We start from the raw sequence: 19,861 nt of genomic DNA, 5'->3' as shown, positions 1-19,861 counted from the left end.
GCCATGTAGGGGACTGTAGTATTATACCAGGTGGGTGGAGCACAGAAGCACAGCAGGCCAGAACTGAGTTCTCAATAACTCTTATTTTCAGCTTTTCCACGTTCGCTCACACACACACACACACACGTTCTGGTCCAGAGAGCTCTCTTCCTCTGCTCTCCCTCTCTTCTTATAGGGCGCAGTCACTGGGGAAGACACACAAACACAGGTTAATTCCCGTCAGGTGCAGTGATTCTGCCACTTACCTTCCCTGACTCCGCCCTCCCTTCACAGACGGACACTTGACCACGCCCCCGCTGCCACATACCCCCACTGCCCGACTCAGGCCGGGGAGCCGTCTGGCCTGCAGCCGACCCCCCCCTTGACGGGAGAGGAAATCCGCCACGACCATCTGCGCCCCCGGCCTGTGGACCACCTCGAACTTAAACGGCTGGAGTGCCAGATACCAATGGGTGATCCGCGCATTGGTATCCTTCATGCGGTGGAGCCACTGCAGGGGTGCGTGGTCCGACCAGAGGGTGAAAGGACGCCCCAGCAGGTAGTAGCGGAGGGCGAGGACCGCCCACTTGATGGCAAGGCATTCCTTCTCTATGGTGCTGTACCTGCCCTTGCGCACCGACAGCTTGCAGCTGATGTACAGCACTGGACGGTCCTCCCCCTCCACCTCCTGGGACAGAACAGCCCCCAGCCCTCTGTCCGATGCATCTGTCTGCAAAACAAAGGGGAGAGAAAAGTCAGGGGAGTGTAATTGTGGCCCCCCACACAGTGCAGCCTTTACCTTAGAGAAAGCCCGCTGGCATTGCTCTGTCCACTGGATCGGATCTGGTGCCCCCTTTTTAGTGAGATCAGTCAGCGGGCTGGTGACGTCCGAATAATTAGGTATAAACCTATGATAGTAGCCAGCCAGCCCCAGGAACAGTCTCACCCCCTTTTTGGTCTTGGGCCTCGGGCAGGCTGCAATCGCTGCTGTCTTATTGACTTGGGGATGCACCTACCCATTGCCCAAGTGGAAGCCCAGATACCATACTTCCACCCGCCAAATCGCACACTTCTTCGGGTTGGCGGTGAGCCCCGCTCGCCTCAGCGACCCAAGGACGGCCCTTAGGTGTTCTAGGTGTCGCGGCCAGTCATTATTACAAATAATAATGTCATCCAGGTATGCAGCCGCATAGGTGGCGTGGGGGCGGAGGACCCCATCCATAAGCCGCTGGAACGTAGCGGGCGCCCCAAACAGCCCAAAAGGAAGTGTGACGAACTGGTGTAAGCCAAACGGTGTGGAAAAGGCCGTTTTCTCTCGGGATAACGGAGTCAAGGGGATTTGCCAATATCCCTTTGTCAAATCCAGTGTCGAATAAAAGCGAGCCATGCCTAGTCGATCGAGCAACTCGTCAATACGAGGCATTGGGTACGCGTCAAACTTTGACACCGTGTTGACTTTTCTATAGTCCACACAGAACCGGACCGATCCGTCAGCCTTGGGAACCAAGACCACCGGGCTGCTCCAGGTCACTGTGGGACTCCTCGACGATGCCCATTTCGAGCATGGCCTTGAGTTCTTCCCAAACCACCTTTTTCTTGTGTTCGGGCAGTCTGTAAGGGCGGCTGTGTGCTACTACCCCCAGGGGCGTCTCAATGTGGTGTTCTATGAGGTGGGTGCAGCCGGGCAGGGGCGAGAACATGTCAGAAAATTCTGTTTGCAACTGGGCTACCTCTGTGAGCTGGGTCGGGGAGAGGTGGTCTCCACAGGGGACCGGAGCGGTGGGCGATGTCAATTTTCCCTTTTGAACCTCCGGCCCCAGCGCCGCCTTCTCTGGAACCACCGACACCAACGCCACGGGGACCTCCTTGTTCCAAAGTTTTAACAGATTGAGGTGGTAAATCTGTAACGCCCCACCCCTGTCCATTCGCCACACCTCATAGTCGACGTCCCTGACTCACCGTGTGACCTCAAAGGGTCCTTGCCACCTGGCGATTAATTTGGAGCTCGACGTGGGCAACACCACGAATACTTTATCTCCCGGTGTGAACACCCTAAGGCGCGTGCCCGTCGTACAGACAGACATGACGTTCTTGGGCCTGCCGCAAATTCTCCTGGGTTAAGTGCGTGAGGGTGTGGAGTTTGGCGCGCAGGTCGATAATGTACTGAATTTCATTTTTACTTGTTGAAGGTCCCTCCTCCCAATTTTCACGCAGCACATCTAGAATGCCACGCGGCTTACGCCCATATAATAATTCGAACGGGGAGAACCCCGTGGAGGCTTATAGGACCTCTCGCACTGCGAATAATAGGGGCTCGAGCCATTTATCCCAGTTGAGTGTGTCCTCGCTTACAAATTTTTTAATTATGTTTTTGAGGGTGCGATTAATCTGTTCGACTAAGCCATCCGTTTGTGGGTGATAAACTCTGGTGCGGATAGGCTTAATTCCCAATAACCCATACAGTTCGCGCAGTGTGCATGACAAACGTAGTGCTTTGATCAGTCAGAATCTCTTTGGGGATTCCGACTCGGGAGATGACGCGGAAGAGTGCTTCCGCAATACTGCATGCTGAGATATTGCGAAGAGGCACTGCTTCCGGATATCGTGTTGCATAGTCCACCACAACTAAAATAAAACGATATCCTCGTGTTGACCGATCTAATGGCCCAACGAGATCCATCCCAATTCTTTCGAACGGGGTCTCGATTAATGATAGAGGGCGCAAAGGCGCTTTTGGAATGGCCACTGGATTTACTAACTGGCATTCACGGCACGCCGTACACCACCTATGGACATTGCCGCGAATCCCTGGCCAATAGAACCGGGCCATTATTCGGGCTAGTGTCTTATCCTGCCCTAAGTGTCCGGCCATGGGATTGAAGTGAGCCGCCTGGAATATAGATTCCTGGCGGCTCTTCGGGATCAACAGCTGTGTTATCGGCTCCTTAGTCTGAGTGTCCTGCGTCACTCGGTATAATCTATCCTTAAAAATGGAGAAATAGGGGAAGGACGGGGTGGCGTTTGGCTGGAGCGTTTGACCATCGATTACTCTCACTTGGTCAAACGCATGCCACAGAGTCTTGTCTCGCGACGGCTCTAACGGGAAATCCGCGAGGGATTCCCCAAGAGAGGGAGGAGGAGCCTGCTGCTCCTCACTCTGACGCGGTGATGACGTGGACGGCTCTGTGACAGCTGCTCCTGGCAAAGCCACACCAGGACCTCCCCCCACTAAATTATGGCAGGCCCCACTCTTGACTCACTAAATGTGACATTAATTCCCTGAATCCCAGCCAAATCAGTCCCCAAAATTATTGAGTGGGTAAGGCGAGGATGAACCGCCGCCTGTACTCTAAATTTCTCCCCTCGAAATAGAATGTGGACCGACACTAAAGGGTAGTTGTGAACATCCCCGTGCGCGCGCGCACACACACACCACCTTCACCAATTGTGCTCTCCCCAATGCCTCGTCTTGCACCAGGCTTTGGTGGATCGAGGTCTGATTACAGCCGGAGTCCACCAAAGCCTGATACGTATCCCCTTGAACACTCACCGGTATGCGATACGCTCCAGCCCGATTGAGGGCGGTCCCCGGCGCGTCGGGGATCCGGACCACCGCGCCCACCTCCATCGCCGAGCACTGATGCTGGAGGTGCCCCGGTTCCCCGCAGCACCAGCATACCGGCCCAGACTCTCTCTGTGCACCGGTGTTCCCGAGATCACACACCTGAGAGGGGGAAGAGACAGACACGGAAGTAGGAAACGGTAGGACACCGCAGGTGCAGCGGGCCGGCTGGGGTGGAGCCGGCCCCTGCCTCCGTGGTGGGGGAATGAGGCGAGGGCGAGGAACAGAAGGGGGGGGGAGAGGGGGGTGAGAGAGAGGGGGGGAGGGAGAGAGGGGGAGAGAGAGAGAGAGAGAGAGAGGAGAAGGGGAGACACGCTGTCCTGCCGTCAGAATGGCCGCCATATGGTCCTCCGCCAGCTTGATGGCCTGATCCAGCGACGTCGGGCGATGGCACTGGATCCACTCCGCGGTTCCTTCTGGAAGTCGAGTGACAAATTGCTCCAGCGCCACCAGATCGATGATTCCCTTGGCGTCGCAGTTGTTGGCTCTCAGCCACTGCCGGCAGGTGTCCTGGAGTTACTGGCCAAACGCAAACGGCCGGCCGACCTCCTCCAGGCGCAGCGCGCGGAAGCGTTGCCTCTCCGGGGTGCGACCCACGCGCTGGAGGACGGCCCTGCGGAGGTCCGCATAGACCAGCCAGCTGTCGGCGGGGTGCTATAGCGCGGCCAGCTGCACCTCGCCCGTTAGCAGGGGGAGGAGGCGCGCCGCGCGCTGTTCCACCGGCCAACCCCACACCTCGGCTGCCTGCTCGAAAAGACCAAGGAAGGCTTCGGGGTCGTCCCGCAGACCCATCTATGTTAGGGTGAGGTGGGGAGGGTCCACGGCAGTGGTGATCGGGGCCCCCACCGACGCGAGCAGGTGCCTGAACGCCTGGCGATCTTCCTGTTGCGCCAGCACCAGGGCTTCGAAGCGTTGTTCTTGCTCCTTCCAGATGGTGATCAGTGCCTGGTGCTGGCTCTGTTGGGCCGTGGCGAGGGCATGGACCAGGTCCTGGAAGGGGGAGGACTCCATGTGGCTGTTCCCTTCTGCACTGTCCCGGGTTTCGGCACCACTGTAGTATTATACCAGGTGGGTGGAGCACAGAAGCACGGCAGGCCAGAACGGAGTTCTCAATAACTCTTTTATTTTCAGCTTTTACACATTTGCTCACACACACACACACACACACACACACACACACACACACACACACACACACACACACACGTGTTCTGGTCAGGAGAGCTCCCTTCCTCTGCTCTCCCTCTCCTCTTAAAGGGTGCAGTCACTGGGGAAGACACACAAACACAAGTTAATTCCCGTCAGGTGCAGTGATTCTGCCACTTACCTTCCCTGACTCCGCCCTCCCTTCATAGACCGACGCTTGACCACACCCCCGCTGCCACAGGGACACAGCAAACATGTGGAAGAAGGTGCTTTGGTCAGATGAGACCAAAGTTGAACTTTTTGGCCTAAATGCAAAGCGCTATGTGTGGCGGAAAACTAACACTGCTCACCACCCTGCACACACCATCCCCACTGTGAAACATGGTGGTGGCAGCATCATGCTATGGGGATGCTTTTCTTCAGCAGGGACAGGGAAGCTGGTCAGAGTTGATGGGAAGATGGATGGAGCTAAATACAGGGCAATCCTGGAAGAAAACCTGTTGGAGGCTGCAAAAGACTTGAGACTGGGAAGGAGAGTCACCTTCCAGCAAGACAATGACCCCAAACATACAGCCAGAGCTACAATGGAATGGTTTAGATCAAAGAATATGCATGTGTTAGAATGGCCCAGTCAAAGTCCAGACCTAAATCCCATTGAGCATCTGTGGCAAGACTTGAAAATTGCTGTTCACAGACGCTCTCCATCCAATCTGGCTGAGCTTGAGCTATTATGCAAAGAAGAATGGGCAAAAATTTCAGTGTCTAGATGTGCAAAGCTGGTAGAGACATACCACAAAAGACTTGTAGCTGTAATTGCAGCAAAAGGTGGCTCTACAAAGTATTGACGCAGGGGGGCTGAATACTAATGCACATCACATTTTTCAGATTTTCATTTCTTTAAAATTTTGAAGACCATTTATCATTTTCGTTTCACTTCACAATTATGTGCTACTCTGTGTTGGTCTATCACATAAAATCTCAATAAAAAACTTTTAAGCTCGTGGTTGTAAGGTGGAAAAATGTGAAAAAGTTCAAGGGGTATGAATACTTTTGCAAGGCACTGTACATCCAGTGCTTTAAATGGGCCGGTACACACCAGTAACACAGTACCGCTATTTCTAGATTTTAACCCCCTCACAAGCTCACAGTACCCTTTCGTGTCCTCTCCATATCAGAGTGTCTCTTGGCGATTCGTTATGACATTTAAACTACATTACCCAGGGTGCACTACAGGACGCTCGCGGGACTATGTGACGCTCACTTGCTTGTTCACGGAGAAGTCGGAAACAACAAATGGGAAAAACAAAGAAACAAAAACAGGACAGTAAATGTTGGCATGGCTACAAAAGGGCATAAAGAGAAGGAAAGTCGAAACGGAGTCGGATGATGACAGCTCTTAGACAGTCAAATTCTCCCGTGGCAGAAAATGCAGGTGGGCAGCGGCAAGCTAACACTAGCGCGTCTGCTAACAGCGAAGAGCCTGTTGCTATAGCAACGCCTACTGCTACCGATAACGTCACAGTTGGCTGGAGTAACAAGAGCCTCCTTCAACATGAATGGCCAGACTGTTGGTCAAAGGATCAAGTACAGTATTTTTGCTCACTGAACAACTGGCTTATTTGTAAAGACAAAAAGCTTGGATGTAAGATATGTAGCCTTCTGACTCATATGCCAGCAGGTGAATATAGGGAGTACCGGTACTTATTTTTTTCCACTTAAAGCACTGGTTACATCCCAAATGTATAAATGAACATATAAATATCGAATACTTTTAGCACACTGTTAAAGACGTACATGTTATTTACCAGCTGGGCGGTCCGTATCGTGAAATACCGTGACTGAGGTCTTGAAAGTACTGACCTTGGCCAGAGGGCCGAGGTCAGTATTCAAGGCCGAGGTCATGGTATTTCACCATACGGACCGACCTTAAGCTGGTAAGTAATATATATATTTTTTTCTTTACCAAATTCTAACAGAAAACGAGAGCGCCCGAAAGGGAAAACCGAACCAAGCCGCCATTTTGAATCCTCATTCACAGCTGTAATGCAAATGTCTTCCTCCTCGGTATACAAGTGCACTTCCATGGCAGGAAAAACAAACAAACAAAAAAAACAAACTACATTTTGCCGCCTATGTAGTCCCCTATTTATACAAAATTGAGTCATTCAGGATTCAGCCATGTTTTTGCTCGGCGTTAGCAACAGTTACAGGCTTAGCTTTCTCCTGAAATGTTTTCTTTTATTTCTTCTTCCTCAGGGTAGTAAAACTCGCTTTCGCTGTGAACACTGTCGTTATCACCATCCATGATGTAAAATTAATGCTATTATGCTAAGAAATGCTGGCAAAAAATGTATAAGATTTTTGATAAAAATCTTAAATCTTATAAAAAAAATGTTGACAAAAATTGCTACTATGTTGTTTGCTGTTGTGAACGAGCAAGTCGCCAGAGGTCCGTAACTGGGGTCTGTACCATAGGATACAGACCCGCTCACCAGCCAATCAGAGCACAGGATTTGATGAAAACCGCACCGTGAAAAAAAAAAAGTTATCCTTTCATTGCCCAAAAAAATCCTTCCTCCCCAATTCAAAGATGGCACAACAAAACTGAAGACTTCACCACTGCCATGGTGACATTTGTGTTGCCAGGACATCTTACATCTAATTAGAACAAATTTTCTGGCACATGCTTTACAAATTGTTAAGTGGGCAACAGTAGGTTGGGAGTCTGGTTCCCAAGCTCTCAGCCTCATGTGTCTCACCTGTAGGTAGGCTTGCTGGCAGCGCTGCACGAGCTGGTGGAAGGCAGGAGTGCGGAGGTGAGCGTGAATGTGTGCAGGGTTTAGCCTCTGCAGAGCCTCCATAATAATCTCCTGCAGCACAAATGGACTCAGCACACCTTTGGCAGCCCCCACACAGAACTGATACACGTAATTCACACCTGGAGACGGACAGTAGGAGCAGGAACAATACTCAGAGGACGTTGAATAAAGCGTCAACAGAACTGGGGAGCATTTAAATAGGTAAGGATCTAAAGAAGAGCTAAAGAACCTTCTTACAACATCCTTTTACAAGGACTGCACAGGTACATACACCACTGATCCCAATATATCCTCTTGTGATTTAAGTGCGCTTGTCTAATACCCAAACATAAAAGTATACAAAATGTACTCCCTTAATATCACCATCACTCCTTTTAGATTACTGTATATCCTTCTCTCCTCCCTACATGAGCTATTACATTATGATTCTACACATTTATCATCCAATCCCATCACTCATTACAAGAAGAGAGCAGAAAACTAAACTCGCTCCAAGAGACAGATTTTTTTTTTTAAAAGCCATGTTCTAGGTATGACCGAGTTACCGAGTCGTGCAGCGAGGCCTAGCAGCCATTTCACGTCCTCTGTGTACGGAGGGCTGCGGGAGAAGTTGTTGGGATGGTCGTTGTGAGCTCTCCTGCCCAACATCTCCAGGGCCAGCATACCTGCACAAGAACATAAACCACTTGCATTACCACTTACTCATGCACCAAAGGCTATCCATCTTGTTATTTTGCTGAACTTTCCTACAGGACGGTAATAAAACACCGGTCATGCATACATTAATATTTCTCACCTCCCTTAATCTTGTTTACGTTCCCCCCCCCTTTTTTTTTAAATCAATCAATCAATATTTATTTTTTTGTAATGTAAGTGACTTGACGTAGCTTTGTAATTGTCATTTTCTGTGCTCCACTCTGGAATATCATCCAACCCCCATCCCATGAAGCAGCACAGCTTAAAGCACAATCAATACGAACAGCAGCTAAGAAAGAAAATGCAAAAAAAAAAAAAAAGTCACAGGAAACAACCATGAGCTCAAATGTACTGACATCCTCCTTCTGCATAATCCCTCGGTTGTTTGTATATTCTATCCTTTTCCCCTTGAAAAAGCACAAAGATCCTCAAGTCGCTTAATGATTATCCATTTTTGGATCAGAATAATGCATTAAACCAAGATTTACTGAATTTTGAACAAGTCTAAAAGAAGTCCCTCAGGTGTTTCTCGAACGGGAGATTCTTTTCTCGACATCATTATTCTGAATTAACATCACGTATTTTGTGCAAACTTCCAGCTGAAATATACCCAATGAAATTATATTAAACTGAATCTTAAAGCATATATGCAGAGCCATAGCCTCACTTTCGTTTATAAATGCCTTGAGACCTCAAGAATGGCACAGGAATAGTTTTAAGCGTTAACAATAAATCTAATATAGTAATTTTTACAATTAAAGTGATTCATATAGGTAGCGGTCTGAGTGAATGACCTTGACGTCCGTAACGTCACAGCAGGAAGTCTATCAGTCTCATCGCCATTTCCGCTATACTAAAAACACAGCTGACTGCAACTCCGATCCTCCATTTTGAGCTAATTTATCACCATGCCACATAGATGTGTTGCTGGCGGGTGCAGCAACACAACAGAAGGTGGATTTACGTTGCATTCATGGCCCAAGAATGTTCAAACTGCAAAGATTTGGACGCGTTTTGCGAGAAGTTCACGGGCACACTGGGCACCTACCAAGTGGTCTCTCCTCTGCTCTGCACATTTTACTGAAGACTCATACAAAACCTCTGATCTGTTGAGGAGCATTGGCTGTAAGCCTGTATTGAAAGAGGGTACAGTAACAAAGAAAAAGAAAACTACAAGAAAAGTATTTATTTATTTTTTTTTTAAAAAAAAGCAAAGTTCAGTTGCACTAGTTCTCCCGGAGTGAGCTGAGGGTTGTTGCTAAAACACGGGATGGAACGAGACGTGACATTATTGCTCGGGCAGTGACCTCCCCACAGTTGTTGCTAAAACCAGTGACATCCTGTTCCGTCCCAGGTTTTAGTAATTGCCTGAGCCGAGCAGTAATGGCGGAGTACTCCGTATGGACAAAATGGAGAATGAGTGGAGCAGCCATCTTATTTCTAAACTGGATATTGCTGCCATCTCGCCCTTACGTGGAAGTGAATGGACAGAGAACTGAACAAACAACTGAAAGTCAGATTGCTTCAAAACAATCGCCCACAAGATCGGCCTTCAAGAAGCAAGAACACAGATGGGTAAGCTCCGATTCTTATTTGGATTTAAAAAAAAAAAAAACACAATGTTTACCTGCATTTCGATTAATACATGTAACTTGTATTGTGTATTTAAGTTACCGGTATAAGATGATTTTATTTGCTTCAGAATGTGATTGTCTCAGTTCATCTGATTATTTAATGAGCCTTTTACGTTTTATCAGTGAAAACGCATGCATGTACATGTCTGTTGCACAAGTTATAACACCCATCCTGTTTTAATGAGAGTCAACCCACAATCAATCAATGAAGTCAAATCAGTCTGAGTTGAGCAAGTCAGTAACGGTATTTCTTACTTTCACCATAAATTTTTATTTATATGACTTTGGTCTATAGCTGTCAAAGGCATCGGCCTTAAAACCGGTTACCGCCGTGACGTCATGCACTCAGGGCTGGCTGGCTCAGCGGGGCAGCTCGAACGCCAACTTTGCGGTCGATTTTAACCCTCAAAAATATATTTTTTTATTCCCATTTATGCAGCATACAAGAGTCAAGGATGGAGAGACTATCCACTCCAAAATTTATTTAAAAATAAAAAAGGTTCTGCATATCTGATTTAAGTCTTAAGAATACCTCAGCAGCTGATGGGTTTAAATAACTACATAAAAAGTTAGGAGAGGCACATCTGAGGGCTTTCACTGATTAACAGTCTTCCTTACCAACTCTGTAGGCCGAGTGCAGGTAGTGCAGCCCCTGCTGGCTGACAGGCTGACTGTGCTGATCGTCTTCCACGGGGAATGGCGCACTGACCAATGAAGGTGGCTGAGAAGAAAGGCCAGGAAGAGATGTCCCCTGAATAGCCTGGATGGTGGAGCCTGAGTGAACCCCACCGACTAAGGAAAAGCAAATAGATTATTTTTAAAAAGCCTCATATGAGGAAATCTATCATTTTTTTCTACTACAGTCATCTACTTTAACTCCCAGCATTCATTACTGCAGTAAATCCAATTTTCACTGCAACTCAAGAGACTCAAGTGATCAAACAAAACACCTCCAATGTGTGGCTACTCCAAATAGCTACCTGTCTTTAATGGCATTGGTGCAACTGTTTGTGCAAAGGGATTAAAGCTCATAGGCAACGGTTTTAATTTTATGCACATTTGAAACTTTATATGTTAAACCCTCTGTAATTTTCTTCTGGTCCCAAGAGGTATTGTTAATAAGTAACAATTAAAATAAGTTAGCGCGGATCGTGGCGAATTTCTGTTCGGCTATTTTCGTGACCACTCGGCACGTGACGTCATTTAAGACAAACAAACCGCTTGAGTTGAGTCCACTTCCGTTTACTTACATTGCCGTTCGGCTTGAGTGCAGACACGTGTTCAGGAATTTCCAAAGAAAAAACATGGCTTATTGTTGTGCAGTAAACTAACAACGGGACCGGTTCAGGAAGAAGTTTTTACCTTTTTCCGAGAGAGGAGAAGAGGCAGAGCGAGTGGATTAGCTTTTTCCAGAAGAGGAGAAGAGGCGGAGCGAGTGGGTTGGCTTTTTCTGGAAGAGGAGACGAGGCAGAGAGAGTGGATTGTGCGCGTGAAGCCAGAGGGTCGGCTTTTCCCGAAAGAGGAAAAGAGGCGGAGAGAGTGGATTGTGCGTGTGAAACAAAATCAAGCAGTCAAAGAAGAAACGGAGCAGCAACGCTCAAGCAAAAAGGAGAAGATTGGAGGTAAATATTTTTACTTTTTCTTGCAATTGACAAGTCAAGAATCCTGAGGGATCCTGTACAATCATTGTGGAAATGAGACAAAGGGATATTTCCTTGCTTAGAGTCGGCTATAAATAGTATAATGCCACAGATGGCAGGCTAATGTGGCCTACCAGCGCACTGTAATCGTTCCCTATATCCACTCGGGAGGGCGGTTTAATTATTCTTCAAAAGAGTTCTTGTTTAGTATTACGACGAAAGTAGGAATTTATCATAACTACCAGGATAAATCGTTTGGGCGTAAGTCTTGTTGAGGTCCGGGGTCACCACAATCAGAGTTAGCCGAGTCACTGTCCGATTCCGAGGCCGCACGGTCAAACCAGTGAGCCACATTCACTGGTTGCTTCGCAACAGCCATGGGTTCATACATATATGGTTTCACCTCTCGATAGGGCTGAACGATTTTAAGAAAAAATTGAATTGCAATTTTTCTGGCAGATATTGCGATTTCAACCACGATTTTTTTTCTTTAAATCAAGTTTCAGTGCAAATTAATTAATACAATGAATTCCATAAAGCTAATGCAAGAATGAAAACTGAGGTCAACAGATTTCAAATGTAGGCCTGTTTATTAACATTGAGTGCCTGAGGAACAAGTTATAATAACTTAAAATAATAAAAAGAGAGTCATCTTTCTTAAGTAAACTTTTGCTTCTTTTACTTTTCCCATCTACAACATATCAGACATAAAAAAAAAGGTTGATCAATGGCTCAGCAGCATCAAAATATTGCACTTTTGTAAAAGAATGTACATAAGCATTATAAATTATAACTAGAGCCAACAATTCCCCTGTGGGAAATAAGAGTGATGCAGTGGCTGTAGCAGTCGCTATTGCAGGGCCCCTCCCTCCTGTGTGTGTGAGAGTGAGCGAGCAGCCCCTCCCCCACCCGCGCGCTCAGACACAGAGAAAGCGCACTTTCTCAGAGTGCTCCCTCCAAACAACGGGGATTTACACGAAAACGTAAGGAGATATTCACAAAATTCTTTCACACTGAGTGCCACAAGGCTTTCCTGAACGTAATTTTTTTTGTCTGTAGTGTAAAAAATGAGGACAATTTATTGACGAAACAAAACATGGGTCAGTTTAGGAGCACTGAGAAAAACCACGGCTTTGACGATCCCAAAATTGTGTTGTCTGAGATCGCGATTTTCGGTCGAAAACGATAGATCGTTCAGCCCTACCTCTCGATATTCAATTTGGAGAGTTCCTACTTCAAAATCACTATCATTTTCAGACATTTTACACAACCTCTCACGACCAAAATCTGTACACGTGCTCGGTTCGCAAGTAAACACAGAACTGCTCCCAGTCTGTTTGCCTTAAATGACGTCATGACAACGGTCCCCTGGCGGTGAAAGTGCGCACAAGTGAGATGTAAACAAACCTTCGGAAATTGGGCAAAACAGTACATTTTAACCGTTTTATTCAATTTTAGGGTGCAAATTAGACACTAGGAAAATTGAATTCACTTCTTGGGTCGTTCTTCTAGACAATATAAGTTGATATTCTACGTTTCACTTCCGACCATTGCCTAGGACCTTTAATTTCGGTGGGGTGGGGGGGGGGGGGGATCTAAAATTCTCCACTAAAAGTCCATTCTGTCTTGTAATGGGGATTTAAGTCAATATTGCTGGTATCCTTTTACTTTTTTACCAAACATCCCTCCATCAGAAAAGGGTTGGCATTAAACAAGCACACATTAATTAATTAACATATGATTCTAGAACAAACTTAAAAGAATGTTGGATCAGCTGTTTCTCACACACACACACACACACACACACCCAACTTACCTGCCACAGTAGTACTGAGGGGTAACCCCGCGTCGGCGGTGTGGTAGGGATGGACAGCAATCTGAGTCATGGACGGTACGGGGACTCCTGGGAAGGTGACTGCAGCTGCTGCCATAGGGGGATGAGGCCCAGAGGCTACAGAGAAAGGGTACTGCGCACCAATAAAGGCAGGATGCATTCCCTGAGAGAGAAGGAGGGAAGAAGAAAAAAAAAAAAAAGCTCAGTAAACCATACTAACAAAATCCCAGGACCATGATTACTATTTAGCCAACTCTAAAACATAATTACATTTACACTTTCATCCTTTTCTATTGGATCATTTCAGTTGTTATATCCCTAATAACATGTAATGTGATTGAATACTGTCAATAAGAAAGTCAGCATATTCAGACACTAACCAATTTACCTTCTGGCTCTTACTTTTAGAGTTCAATTTCAATAAACAAACTAACAATCTACTCAAATACAGTTTAAGTCAGTTACTCACTCAATTTCCCCTCAGCATTATTAAAGTATTTCTGATTCTGAAAATAACAGCTCCCACTTACTTGTGGATACGCAGAACTGGACACGGGGAAGACTGCAGGTCGGGGGACATGCTGGAGCTGATGGCCCAGGTACTGCTGGGTGCAGACAGTAGGCAGATGGGCTTGGATAGTGGTATAGGGGTGCAGACCTGGTGTGTGCGCCATGGCTGTGCCCGGCAGTGTGTGCGACTGGTAGAGGGTGGAGCCCACTGATATGACGGGCACAACAGCGGCTGCACTGACCGACGCAGTAACAGCTGCTACACCGGCTGAGTCCATGGTCACGGAGCTATCCATCACACCGCAGGTCCCTTCCGGAGGTCTCCGAGCTGCTCCACCATTTGCCCCACATCGGCTTGGCCCCTCCCTCTGTGCTGCAGAGACTCCACCCACCGTCTGCTCATACAGCCAGTACCACTGATGGGCCACCTCAAACAATACCTCAGGGTACACACCACCTCCTTTTGCTGCCTCCTCTACTGCCATGCACGCCTTTTCCAGCATTAAATTGTCCTGGAAATAGAGCAAATTTTGGGAAATTAAGAATGCAGTTTTTTTTTTCCTGTTACAGGGAGTCTGAGCTTTAGATACTCAACACAGAATATGGAGCATTTATCAAGAACAATAGTGTTTAATGTACCTGCTCTTTGCACTGCACCAGTGCCCTCTGGATCTCATTGGGGTTTAGGGCATGAGCATGAGGTAGACAGCTCAGTGCGAGTTCAGCTGCAGCTCGTACCATGTTGGGGTCTCGGGCCCGTGATGCCCGGTCTGCCAGTGATGCCACTTCAGGAGGGGTTAGGTGACCATCCCAGCACTCCACAAGAATGTTAAGAGCAGCACTGCCAATCTCCATGGCTTGGCCTGAGGAAGACCACACATGCGTCGAACCAACTTGTAAAACTGAAAAAAGTTTATTCTCAGCAGATCTAAATCAGTGCAAAAATTGCCTTTCACTCACCTGTGATCCAGGACACATGAGAGGAGTATGTCCTAGACAGCCAATTGGGAGACACAAAGTTGTGCAGGCCCAAGGCGTACAGGCCGATCTCGAAGGCACACAGGTGCAGGTTACGGTGAGGCCCCTGGTGGCCCCCACTGGCAGAAGGCTGAGTAAAGATGGAGGTTGAGCTGTTTCCTCCAGCCTTTACCAACACAGTCTTGGCCAGTTCAAAGTAGAAGTGAGCTGCAGCCTCCGATGGCTGGTTGGGCACGTGTGGAGCGTGGCATTCGGGGCGACGCCCTTTATACCTGTAATTCAGCAGTGTGATTGCTGAGCGTCACGATCATATCATGAATAATGTGATAAATTAATGAGAAATAAAATCAACGAATTACAACTAAACTACAAATTAAAAAAATATATATTCAGCAGTGTGTTACTTTAGTGACAGTGTATACATTTTTTTTTTTAGCTAATCAGATATCATTGATAAATATAAATAAATAAGTAAAAGTGAATAGGCTACTACAAATGGCTACCTGTCTTTAATGGCATTTTCACACAGGATTAATTCTGAACAAACAACTGGTGCAACTGTTTGTGCAAAGGGTTTAAGTTCGGGGGGGGGATCTAAAATACTCCACTAAAAGTCCATGCTGTCATGTAATGGGGATTTAAGTCAATATTGCTGGTATCCTTTTACTTTTTTTACCAAACATCCCTCCATCGGGAAAGGGTTGGCATTAAATAAGCATTAAAAAGTACACATTAATTATTCAACATCAAAGTCCTTCCCACGCCATGTGGCGCATAGGGCGGCGCCGACCTCAGTTTCCGTAGCCCTCGGCCTCTCACATAGCTAGCCCTCTGGTAACCGCGAGAGTTTGACTCCCCACTCGCATCTGTATTGCAGCGTGCCTTGCCAGACGGCAGTAGGTACCATTTTTATGATGGTCTTTGGTATGACCCGACCGTGAGTAGAACTCGCGATCTCTGGACTGAGAGGCGGACACGCTAACCACTAGGCTACTCACCGGTAATTATTCAACATACATACATACATACATACCCCATTTCTAAACCAAAGCCTAGATGTTTTCTAAGAATTCCAAAGTATCCACTTCTGACAGACATACAGGGGCAGCACAGTGGTGTAGTGGTTAGCACTGTCGCCTCACAGCAAGAAGGTTCTGGGTTCGGACCAGCAGCCACGGGGGCTTTTCTGTGTGCAGTTTGCATGTTCTCCCCGTGTCTGCTCTGGTTTCCCCTCACAGTCCAAAGACATGTGGTTAGGTTAACATGGGGAGGCCTTAACATCCTGGGTACTGCCCACTGCTCTGGGTATGCGTGTGCGCTTACTGCTCACATGTGTGCACGTGTGTGTTTTCACTGCTTTAGAGGAGTTAACTACAGAGAGGAATTTCACAAGTGTGTGATGAATAAAGAAGTTGTTCTTTCTTCTTACTTGTCAAAAGTTTGGACACACCTACTCATTCATAGGTTTTTCCTGTATTTTGACTATTTTCTACATTGTAGAACAATACTGAGGACATCAAAACTACGGAATTACATGGTCAACAAAAAGTGTTTACCTTGATGACGTTTTGTACACTATTGGCATTATCTTAACCAGCTTCAGGAGGTAGTCACCTGGAATGCTTTTCAATTAACAGCTGTGCCTCATCAAAAGTTAATTAGTGCAAGTTCTTGCCTTCTTAATGCATTTGAGATCAAACAGTAAGGCCAAACAAAATAATATATACGTGTTTCCTGAGTTTTCAAAATAGGGTAGGTAGGGAAAAAAAATGTGTTTATCCAAAAAGTTTACGACAAATTTTCTAGGGTAGGTAGGAAAAAGTGAGAAGTTTCCTTTGAAAACTTTTTTTTTTTTGCAAAATACTCGTTAAACGTTTGCAACTGATCCCAGAATGTCAGAACTGTGTGATTTGTTGTAGGAAACAATGTTGTAGTTACTCTATAGTTCTTCATTTGGAAATATTTTTAATTGTTGTGAATATCTTTTGCATTGCAATAGGCTGATTTGACAAGCAAACATTTCTGTCCACTGTGTCGCTTTTTGTTCCGAGGCGAACCTCCATTTTATAGGCACCTGGAAGAATCGATGAAATATACTGCGCATGTGCAAGCAGTCATTTACATCCGACCCTTCGAGGCATGAACACAAGGGTGGCCAGTTTTTCTACTTAAAAATCTGAGATAATCATCATTGTAACACTAGCAAGAATACGCAGCATTGTTCAGCTATGTATTTGATTGCATCTAACGGTGACCCCTGTCTAGAAATGCCTACGAAATTTGGCTTTGCTGCGACCTTCGGTGTCCGAGTTATAAACGTTTAAAGGTGGGCTGGAGCCGTGGATCAAATCAAAACTTAAGTCGCTGAGCAGCGCTTGCACGGTGGCGAATGACTGGCCAAGGCACCGTCCTACCAGGCCGTGCCCGTGCTGGTTTGAAAGGGCTGGGGTAGAGGGAGGTGCATGTTGGTTGTCAATTTACTCCTGACGGGCCTCGTGTCTTTCGGCAAATACCGAGTGGTTTATATGAGACGCCCTAGCGGTTCTCGTTTGACTTGCCAGGTGGCTGCCAAGCAGGTAGGGTCGGGCGCGAGAAATAGTTTGTTTATCATGGTCATAAACAGTTGAAGGGTTGCAGTGTTTTTACAGGGTCGGTCGGGTAACCGGAAACACACATATTATTTTGTTTGGCCTAAATAAAAACAGTCAGTCAATAGCCCTATTCCACAACTGTATTAATCCATATTACATCAAGAACCGCTCAACTAAGTAAAGAGAAACAACATCCATCATTACTTTAAAAAGACATGAAGTGTCTTAATTAATAAAAATAAAGAAAAAACACTAAGTTAGAAGCTCTGTCCAAACTTTTGACTGGTACTGTATGCTGCTGAAAAACATAATGGACCCCTTAATCTGTCTATTAGCAGACATTCCTGGTGATTTCTGTTACTGGATATTTAGTCTGCCTTCAAAAATGTCACCATGCTGGCTAGCTAACTAAGAATTCAGAAGACGTTTTAACACGTGATCAGTTTGATTCTGTACTTTCAACAATCAGCCAACTCGAGAGAGTCAACTCCTAGGTTTTTCAATGTGGTTATTAGATGGTTTAATTAAAGCTACATGTATTACAAATGGTACTGGACCAACCATTTGTGCACCTGGAAATCAATTCATTTCAAAATTGCAATATTTCATACAAACCAGACACCCCCAAAAAAAAATTTAATAAAAAAAATTGTATATTTTCTTTTTGCTTCACCTGCTGGTGTCAGTGCTCTTGGCTCTGGCTCCTCCCCCAGCTCTGCGTGACCCACTGGATGACGAAGAGCCCAGTGAATCAGAAGAGGAACTGCTGATGCTGTCACTGTCTTGGCCCCTCCCCCAAGAAGATGCTGCCCATCCACCTCTCAGTGGACGACGACTGAGTGTTGGAGAGCTGTCAGACGTGGTCTCAGGAGCGCTGCTGTCAATGCTCGCCATGCCTGAGAGAGCACAATACAGCAGAGTAAACATTCAAACAAGTGTCACAAATCATCCTAACACGTGATATAATACAAGCTTTCAAACATTTATTCTGTAGAATACACCAAAAGAAAATCTTTCATGATGTCTACAAAAGCACAAGCATTGCATCAATATACATTTCATACCAGTGTGCTTCTTTTTCTGCCGTACAGGTGAGCCCCAGCAGCGTGATCCATAAGCTCCACGGCTACCGAGTGCCAGGCGGCTGGGCACCGTGCCCTCAGGCTTAAAAGACGCCACCTCATTTTGCTGCTCACAGGAGGACAACTGAGCTCCATCTGCCACGAACGCAAAAAACAAACTCTCAGCCACAAGCAGCCTAAGAGACTCTAGGCATAAACATGTTTCAATGTCTGCATTTCTTTTTAATACATTTATTTTAAGTTTCTTCTTCCTTTCCCTTTCATAACCCCACTGTAGACTAGGGCTTGTCCTCCAAGTGTCTCCATTTTGGCCTTACATACGTAAAAAGCAAAAAATGTTGGCCAAAAGACAACGGCTGAATGGAAATCTCAAAAGATGGCACCTCTGGGCCACAGCTGTCAGACACTATTCTGAAGCAGTCACCTTATGGCATCTAGACCAGACACACTGTTTTACACAGTCTCTAGAGTTCATACTTATTTAACACAAATTGGGGGGTGGGGTGGGGGGGTTATCATCAAGACAATCACTTCAAGAAAATCAGAAGCAGGCCATTTTTATGTATGCTATGAACAGTACGGTTTTCCTGATGCTGAAATTTGGTAAAATCTTACATTTCTTAGGCAACCCAGGTCTCCCACTTTGGACCCCACACAACAGGTACTATATAAATAAATAGGGCTCGCCGGAACAGCATTTTATAGTCTTTGAATACTCACTGGTGTTTCCTAATATTCATTTTCAAAGCCTTAAAAACAATATTAACATTTCAGAATGTGCCATTTGATGCTGCAGTTCAAAATATATCCAGTAGGTGGAAACAAGGTGTATACCAGTGATGATACAAATTAACTCAAATTATCCAATACAATAACACCAGGAGCTATTAAAGGAGAACTGAAGGCAAATGTATCATCAAAATTCTCTCTCTCATTTTACTGAATATGGGAATGCATTTTGATAGCTATTTTGTCACTGCTATAGCAAGTTATGAGTGTCTGAAATACACTCTGTAATATACATCAGTCCATATGTCAAAGCAATGTCTGTAAATGAGATTCACTGAGACCTGTGCGAGACATCGTAGGACGGAAGTAAAACGTACAGCGTAAATCAAAGCAACCAACATCTGCCAACGTTGTCAAAAGACGCGCGTGCCATCCTTCGAATGCTGATGTAATCAAGCTGGAAGTTTTGTTTTGATCGCAATCAGGAAAGTTTGAAAAAAAAAAAGCAGGCAGTAATCGTCATTTAAACTCATTTTTGTGCAATACTTCGTTCGGAAAACGTTTTTCAAAATGGTGGCACTGACACGTCACGTTTCGAAGT

The 19,861-nt window shown here is 46.1% G+C and overlaps 1 protein-coding gene across 5 annotated transcripts in view; it reads right to left on the bottom strand.

Annotated features, from left to right (window-relative positions):
* Positions 1–19,861, bottom strand: part of zswim8 (zinc finger, SWIM-type containing 8) — a 73,156-nt gene that overhangs the window by 9,856 nt on the left and 43,439 nt on the right. For 4 of the 5 annotated variants that reach the window (XM_060926273.1, XM_060926275.1, XM_060926272.1 and 1 more), the window contains exons 18-26: positions 18,514–18,666; positions 18,123–18,345; positions 14,841–15,130; positions 14,520–14,743; positions 13,901–14,392; positions 13,353–13,533; positions 10,515–10,688; positions 8,112–8,231; positions 7,507–7,685 (exon numbers count right to left, since the gene is read on the bottom strand). In XM_060926273.1, the coding sequence (XP_060782256.1) occupies positions 7,507–7,685; positions 8,112–8,231; positions 10,515–10,688; positions 13,353–13,533; positions 13,901–14,392; positions 14,520–14,743; positions 14,841–15,130; positions 18,123–18,345; positions 18,514–18,666 (2,036 nt within the window). The other variant, XM_060926276.1, reaches the window with a different exon arrangement.

This window comes from Neoarius graeffei, chromosome 7 (genome assembly GCF_027579695.1).
Source record: "Neoarius graeffei isolate fNeoGra1 chromosome 7, fNeoGra1.pri, whole genome shotgun sequence".
Taxonomy (NCBI): domain Eukaryota; kingdom Metazoa; phylum Chordata; class Actinopteri; order Siluriformes; family Ariidae; genus Neoarius; species Neoarius graeffei.
The sequence above is the reverse complement of the archived record's forward strand: the minus strand, read 5'-3'. Positions and strand labels throughout refer to the sequence as shown.